The sequence below is a fragment of the Nesoenas mayeri genome, assembly GCF_963082525.1.
Source record: "Nesoenas mayeri genome assembly, chromosome: 23".
NCBI lineage: Eukaryota > Metazoa > Chordata > Aves > Columbiformes > Columbidae > Nesoenas > Nesoenas mayeri.
In genome coordinates, this window is record NC_137574.1 from 233,994 (window position 1) to 242,171 (window position 8,178).

At 46.6% G+C, this 8,178-nt stretch overlaps 1 protein-coding gene across 2 annotated transcripts in view; it reads right to left on the minus strand.

Annotated features, from left to right (window-relative positions):
• Nucleotides 1-6,896, minus strand: part of MAPK14 (mitogen-activated protein kinase 14) — a 19,666-nt gene extending 12,770 nt beyond the window's left edge. Inside the window, exons 1-6 of one of the 2 annotated variants that reach the window (XM_080358391.1) lie at nt 6,516-6,896; nt 3,513-3,642; nt 2,675-2,733; nt 2,200-2,311; nt 1,629-1,658; nt 1,147-1,194 (exon numbers count right to left, since the gene is read on the minus strand). In XM_080358391.1, coding sequence (XP_080214517.1) covers nt 1,147-1,194; nt 1,629-1,658; nt 2,200-2,311; nt 2,675-2,733; nt 3,513-3,642; nt 6,516-6,631 — 495 coding nt within the window. In that variant the 5' untranslated portion in view covers nt 6,632-6,896. The remainder of the gene's footprint in view (nt 1-1,146; nt 1,195-1,628; nt 1,659-2,199; nt 2,312-2,674; nt 2,734-3,512; nt 3,643-6,515) is intronic. The other variant, XM_080358390.1, reaches the window with a different exon arrangement.
• Between the last annotated feature and the right edge of the window lie 1,282 nt (nt 6,897-8,178).

Below are 8,178 nucleotides of genomic sequence, written 5' to 3' on the forward strand. Positions count from 1 at the left end.
GTAAGGCATTTGACACAGTTCCCACAGCATCCTCACAGCTGAACTGAGGGAGTGGGTCTGGATGAGCGGGGAGTGAGGTGACTGAACTGGCTGAAGGGAAGAAGTCAGAGAGTCGTGGTCAATGGGCAGAGTCCAGTTGAGGCCTGCGTGCAGTGCAGTGCCTCAGGGGGCAGTGCTGGGGCCCGTATTATTCAATATACTCATCAATGATTTGCACGAGGGAATAGAGTGACTGTCAGCAAGTTTGCTGGTGACACCAAGCTGGGAGCAGTGGTGACACTGGAAGCTGTGCTGCCATCAGAGACCTGGACAGGCTGGAGAGTTGGGAGGGGAGAAATTTAATGAAATAGAACAAAGGCAAGTGTAGAGTCTTGAATCTGGGCAGGAACAACCCCAGGTTCCAGTGTAAGTTGGGGAATGACCTATTAGAGAGCAGCGTAGGGAAAGGGACCTGGGGGTCCTGGGGACAGCAGGGTGACCATGAGCCAGCACTGGGCCCTTGTGGCCAGGAAGCCAATGGGACCTGGGGTGGGTTAGAAGGGGGTGGTCAGTAGGTCAGAGAGGTTCTCCTGCCCCTCTACTCTGCCCTGGGGAGACCACACCTGGAATCTTGTGTCCAGCTGTGGCCCCTCAGTTCCAGCAGGACAGGGAACTGCTGCAGAGAGTCCAGCGCAGCCACCAAGATGCTGCAGGGAGTGGAGCATCTCCCGTGGGAGGAAAGGCTGAGGGAGCTGGGGCTCTGGAGGTGGAGAACAGGAGACTAAGGGGTGACTTGTTCATGTTCACAGATGTCTAAAGGGTGAGTGTCAGGAGGATGGAGCCAGGCTCTTCTGGTGACAACCAGTGATAGGACAGGGGGTAATGGGTTCAAACTGGGACACAAGAGGTTCCATTTAAATATGAAAAGAAACTTCTTCCCAGTGAGGGTGACGGAACACTGGCCCAGGCTGCCCAGGGGGGTTGTGGAGTCTCCTTCTGTGCAGACATTCCAACCCGCCTGGACACCTTCCTGTGTAACCTCATCTGGGTGCTCCTGCTCCATGGGGGGATTGCACTGCATGAGCTTTCCAGGGCCCTTCCAACCCCTAGCATTCTGGGATTCTGTAAAAGCACAGTCACACCAAGCAGAGCTTGCAATTACATTACCTTTAGCTCACAGTCTTCGTTTACAGCTAAGTTACTAGGTTTTAAATCCTAAAAAATTAAACAACATCAGCATTAACAGTGGTATATATCTTGTTTCATAAATGTAAAGTAGGTAAAAATGTAAATGCAGACAGAAAACAGATTCTAATTTGCTGTAAATAACAACTCCATACTCAGGAAAATTATTTCAGAGTCAGCTCTCCTGCCATCCTCAGAGGTGTCGCATATAAGCAAAAATGCATTAAGACTTATTGCAACACCAGTGCTGTATATGTATATTTACCACATCGAGAAGATATTTCACAAAGATACAAGTCAAACATAGGCAGGAGCAGAAACCTTTGTTTAACCTCTGACTGTTTAACCAAAATAATTATTAAAAAAAAAATTATTTCTATAGGTGCCACATTGTAAGACTCTGTGCTACATTTTTTTAAAGGCATTGGTTCAGAACAGGAAGCAATCTCAGGATGAATACTCACCCTGTGTATTATGTCAGCTGAATGGATATACTGTAAGGCAAGATGACAAATTTTACACATATAATTTTATAGTCCAAATAGCCTACTTCTCATTTCTTCACTAGACAATACTACCTTGCCCCATCCCACACAACTCAAACACTACAGCTTGTCTGCAGAAGGGATCAAGTGGGTGTCTCTGGGTTTCAAGCAGGTAGGTGTTCCACTCTGTCCCTCCTCAGGAACACCCAGAAGCTCCGCACCACAAGTAGAACAATACAAGGAAACAAAACTGAAGAAATGCAAAATTCATAGCTAGAGCAGATTAGAGGGCAGTATACTTTGTATCTTTCCAAACTCTGCCCATAGCAATGTGTAGAAATATCTTCTTAAATAATACATAGCTCTACTCAGAGCTGCCAAGAGGTACGAACGGAAGGAAAAATAACAACAGGTTATCCTACCATATGTTAGGAAAGTTACAGAAGCCCCACTATGTACTCAAATGGATCTCTGAGGATATGATGTTCATCAAGAACTTCCAACTCCTGATGATAAGCTATCAACATTCAGGTAGGACACGACCAAGTACCTTCAGTCCCCGAAGAATTTGGTATATGAGGAACTGCACATGGTCATCGGTGAGTTTCTGACATTTCACAATGTTGTTCAGATCTGCTCCCATAAGGTGTGTCACCAAGTATCTGTGAACAAAAAAGGCAACACAGAGGCTATGAGGCAATCCGTTCAACAGGATTACGATAAAAATTCCCTTCGAAGCTCCAGCAGCAGGGCTGACTGTCTCAAAGCCTGTTGCTGAATGAAATACAGTTCACGATACTCCAAATAATGCAGAAAATTAGTGCAGCACTGGTAAATAAAATACAAGTGAACAAGTTTGAAGAGTCCAATAGTTCAAGATGTCTTATTATCTTTTGTGTAGAAATTCAGAATTTGTGAGAACGCTGGCAGACAAATTAAGGTAGCAAATGTTTACAGAATAATCTGGGAGATGTAAGGAAGGTACAAAAGATTTTTTTGTTGCAGCCTTCAGAGAAGTTACCTACACATCATTGAATTCCTCTAGTGACTTGGCAGGGGTGAACACATCCAATAAGCCAATCACCTAGAAAGAAAACAGGAAAGTGAAAAAGATGTGAAATACATTTATAATATAATGCTAACAAGATCCTTTGTGGATAGAAATTCCAGCAGATGTTTAATTTCTGGCTACATGAATCATTCGGGTTTAGAGAAACCAGCGTTTATATAAGACCAGAAACAAATGTTCAATTCTCATGCAAAAAAAAAAAAAAAAGGTTGAAAATCTAGAGGTGTCTTTCCCAGCACGGCAGCCGCCCACCGAACGCACCGACAGCGCCACACAGGAGCCGCAACAAGGGCACGTTTAGAATGCCTTATTTCAAAAAACAACTAAAGACTGTTCAGGAAATAAAGGGATGAGGAAAAAAAAGAACAGAAAAAACTCAAACAAAAACCACAACCACCACCGGACAAAACAGTTTGCTTCCTGCTCAATTCTTAGTTATACTGTTGACTACATATTAAAATACCTGTGTCCTAAATCCTAAAGACAGCATGTCCTTTAGCACGAATCTGCTAAGCCATAATTTCCAGATGATTCTAGGAAATATTAATTTTTTTTGATATAAAATTGGTTGGCGGCGGAGGGGGAGGGGTGTTTGGGTTTTGTGTGTGTTTGTTTGGTTTTAATCTGTGTGCTTTTCTACAACTATAATCCCCTGGACCACTGCACGCTTTGTGTTTAGTGTCAGGAAAAAAAAGGTGTGCAAAAAAAAATCCTTAAACACAATCATGCCGGACGGACACTCACGGGCTAGTCCAACTTTAAACCAACTTTTCGTACCGTCTCCTTCCACTTACATTTTCATGTTTCATATGCTTAAGGAGCCGTAGCTCTCGGTAGGTCCTTTTGGCATGGATGATAGACTGAAATGGTCGGGACAGCTTCTTTACAGCCACACGTAACCCAGTTTTTGTGTCAAAGGCAGAACTACAATAAAGAGTAATCAAGTTATCAAAATGAATTATTTACAAATGCCTTCAAATCCACACTTAGCAACTCTCTAGACACTGAGTCACAGTCAATGCCATTTCTCCATTCCTGCAATGAAAATAATTTCTAGGCACAACCTGCCACCGACCCAAAATCCCCACATATTTACCAAACATTGGTTTCTACAGAAAATATTTAAAAGATGAGTCTTCCTCACACGGTATAGGGAAATTTTGTAGAAGAAAAAAGAAATGTTTACGATTTTTCTGTCTAAAACCAACTGTGCTCTTAAGTATAAATACGGCAATAACAGTCTGAAGAGAGGGAAGAGTACTTGCAAATATTATCTGCATTCCTAAACATATTTTCATACACCACACTCCATCACAATATGCTGTGCTCAAGATGCTATCTTTTATGGTTTTTGTCCGCACAAAAATCCAAGGCCTGTGCCTAATAAAATCAACTCTGATCACTATTAATCACAACTGAAGATGAAATCAAACCTCTTTGGTAAATCACACCTAATCCTAAATTCCTGTTATACAAAGCACATGTGAATAAGTGATATTTAGCTGCACATTGTTAAAACTTGTCCCTTTAGCAGAAACTTATACGTAAAACCTGTACATACAAATATCATTTATTCTTAGAACCCACAAAGACTAATTAAGGAGCATTTTATTACATTGTAATAGAATAATGTAGTAGACACACATGGAAATATATTTAACCATTCAGTTTAAGCATGGTTAAACCCCTGCAATTTGCTACCGCAACACAGAGGTACTTCAAACACAAAGTCTCACTAGGTAAATTTTTACTGGGGAGAAAAATCTCTACAGGGACAGATTGGGGAACAAGTCCTTGCATTAATACCCTAAATACTATGGATCACCATTTGCAGCTTAATAAAGGGGCTTTGTTGGTTGTTGTTTAATTCTTACAGTTTCTATACCACTCACCTTTCTGAACTGTATCTTTTATGAAATACATTTTTAGAAGAACATACAGAAAACCATTAACATGGACTGCACTAAGACTCATGTGTCACATGTCTGAAATTGCTTCCAATACAAAATTGTTTCATCTGGTCTGAGCACAGTTGCACAATCTTCGGAGGTTTTGATGCAGCAAAACAGGAAATTAATGATGCAAACTCTTTGGTTATTGGTTTGTGAAAACAAACTTTGGAAGTATTACACACACAATGGAGATAGCAGGGAGGGGGAAACAGAAGAGGAATGGGCCAGATGGTGTAGGCTCAGCCTTAAACATACAATGGACAAGGCGCTGAGCAAATTAATTTCCTATTACATTCAGGGAGTTATGAAACTGTGGCACTCACAGGAGTATTTATCAGCTATGGCAGCGAGGTCCTTTCACCAGAACTATAACCTTCTATTTAAAAAAAATTCAGCAAGTACATTGATTAATCTTGCTACTAGAATTGACCAGCCTTTGCCTTTTTTGAAATATAAGCATTTCCATACTTGAACCACAGCAGTTTTAAGAAATGCATGTTATTTAAGCCAAACTTACTAATAATTTCATAACAATAATTCAAGAACAGCTGAGAACTTTATTTCTTTAAAACTGCAGCACATGCAAACTTACTCTTCTTCTTTACTAGTAGAGTGCAGTATGCATACCTCCTTATGACAGAATGCAAATGATATTCATGGTATAAATTTGCATATTATGTTAATGAAAAATATGCATGCCTGCTCAAACACAGCAGCAAAGCAAACATGTAATCCTTAGGCACCTGTATTTGAAAATACCGATTGCACTTTGACAGAGTCAAAGAACGGAGAGCAAAAACCAGAACATCAGTGGGGAAGACATTTCTTAATGAAAGGACACAGCGATCTGTGAACACTTTCATACAGCTCTGCTACATGACTGCTGAAGTCTAGACGTCAAACCAATTCAAATAGAACCTTAAGACTAAGCAATGTATGCAGCCCAGTTAAGTTTAATGATCCAACATACTTCAGCTAAGAAACTAAGAACTAAGGAAGCATTGTATATCCCATGTGTAACCTGTCATATGTTTTGTACCTATTAGGTAAGCATTAAAAACTAAAATCTTATCTTCGAGCTCTCCATATTTCTGCAGGTCTCATACCAGGACTTTACTCTCCCGGGCAGCACATACTGCAGTAATTCTGTCATTCTACAGTAATAAAACAAGTTTTCCTGTGTCGATTTACTATTACCAAGAAAATACCGATACTTGCGTACCCACTGTTAAAGCCAGAGATGCAAAAACAGCCCTCACAGCCTTTCCTCTACCCTCCTTGCCTACCAACAGGTTCCAGTTAAAAATATAATTGCTTCAATATAATCTATCCTTTAGATACAGCAAGAAACTGGGACAAGACCTGCCAGGCCTTCAGCTCTGCAAGGCCAGCTACGGGGGACTCGCCAGCCTCCACCCCTCTCCACCCCCCAGTTACTAACAGCAAGAAAGCAGAGGAAAATATGCCCATATGAGATCACTGAGCGGGGCTGGGACGTGATTATCTTCCCCTGCAAAAATGTTTTAGTGCCACCTGCCATGTGGCGCAATCCCCGACGCATTCCAAAGACGAGACTGCAGCTTCCCGGCAGCACCGCTCTGAAATCGGGAGGAAAAGTGTTTCTTGCAGCGACTGGTGACGAGCTGGGGGACGGGAAGCCCCGGACCGCACGGCCCGCTGGCCTGGCCGCGCGCCTCGCGGTGCCCGCCCCGCGCGCCTCGCGGTGCCGGTGCCCACAGGCCGGGGCAGGTTTCCAGGCACAGCGCCCGCAGGGGAGGGGCAGCGACCTGACGCGACACCCCCGGCACACACGCCCCCTTTCCCCGGTCCCCTCCAAGCACTCACCAAACGGAGCCGTAGGCCCCGGAACCGACCGGGGAGAGGTTCTGGTAGCGCTCGGGCACCTCCCACACCGTCTTATTCAGCTCCTGCCGGTAGAACTTGGGCCGCTCCTGAGACATGTCGGCTCCGGAGCCCGCCCCGCCCGGCCCGGCGGGAGGGGGAGGCTCTGCCTGCAGCCGCAACAGCAGCAGCACCGCCGCCACCTCCTCCGACAGCGCCCGCTGCTCCCTTCCTTCCTTCCTTCCTTCCTGCTCTGCTCTCCCCGCCTCGCTTCTCCCGCGAGCGGGGGCGGCCCGGCAACGGCACCGCCCTCCCGCCGCCGTTGGCCGCCCCGCCCGCCCGCCCGCTCGTCCTCGCGCCGGCAACTGCGCTGCCCTGGCCGGTTCCCGCCCCCCCTCACCTCAGCGCGGGCGCGGCGGCTGCGGCCCTGCCACCGCTTTCCCCCGCTTCTCTCCCGGCTCCCTCTATCCCTCCCCTAGACCGCAAGGGGCGGGACAGCCCGGTGAGGCCAGGTGAAGCAACGCGCGGCAGGGGCTGTCTGTCCAGCAGCGACCGGGGCGGAGGGGCGGGCAGACACTCCCGCCGCAGGTAGGACGGCGCTGGCGACGCCACAGCCGCTGCCTCCGCGCCTCCCGCCCGCCTCGCCTCAAGCGGCACGGGCGACCGCCCCTACGCGCACCCCAACAGCGCCGCCACAACGCCGGCCGCTCGCTGTGACCGCTCTCGCGAGATCTGCAACACCGAGCGCAGAGATGACCCAATATGGACCCAGAGCGGCGACCTCTCGCGAGAGCGGCCCGCGGGAGGGGCGGGGCCTGCCGGGTGGCTCCGGGAGCGGCCTTGAGCGCGTTGGCCGTTCCGCGGAGCAGGGCTTGGGCCGGTGGTTCCGTGAGGGCCGCTTAACTTCCCTGCAGCCCCTCTTAGGGTGTGCTGCAACTGAAAAAAGGAAAATAGATCAAAAACCTTACCTCAGGCAGCACTTTGCAGGCCCAGGGTAACCTGGCAGGGTCACCGGTGAATCACAGCTTGTCAAGGTGTATCTCAGGCTAAACTTGAGTGCCTCTGAAGCCTTACAAGCTGGTAGTAATTGTTCTTGTAAGCTAAGGACATGTTCCCTTCTGGTGGCTTCAAACCAGCAGTGATGGGGAGAGCTGAGCTCTCCCTGCCCAGATTTCCCAGTGTCCTGATCTTTCTGCATGTGTATAGAGAATAAGCTGTTTCTCAGTACTGTAGTAGTCCTTGCAATATAAAGATACGCACATGTTTGCTTTCAAGTACATGCCTAAGACTCAGGTCACTAAGTACTGCAGGTTAAGCATGCTTTGGAGCGGAGCCCGTGGTGTCTTTACCAGGCAGTAAGTACAGAACGTCACACCAAATAGCGTTAGGCATTTGCATTTAAGGCCACTTGGCTTTTGATGTCAAGCTTGAGATGAGTGTTGTTAGGAGTACTGTGCAAGACAGGCACATTCTGAATGGGATAGGGAAGCCTGCTTTTAAAACATTGGCTTCCCACGTCAAAACTCTTCTCTCTCAACACAGCATAACAGCATGGGACCTTGCCACTGCTGCTGTGAGTCATCATTGAAGTCCAAATACCAGGAGTGAACAGCTGAAAGTTACCGCCACTTGCGTCTAAAAAGTGACTGCTTCTTGGCATACAGGC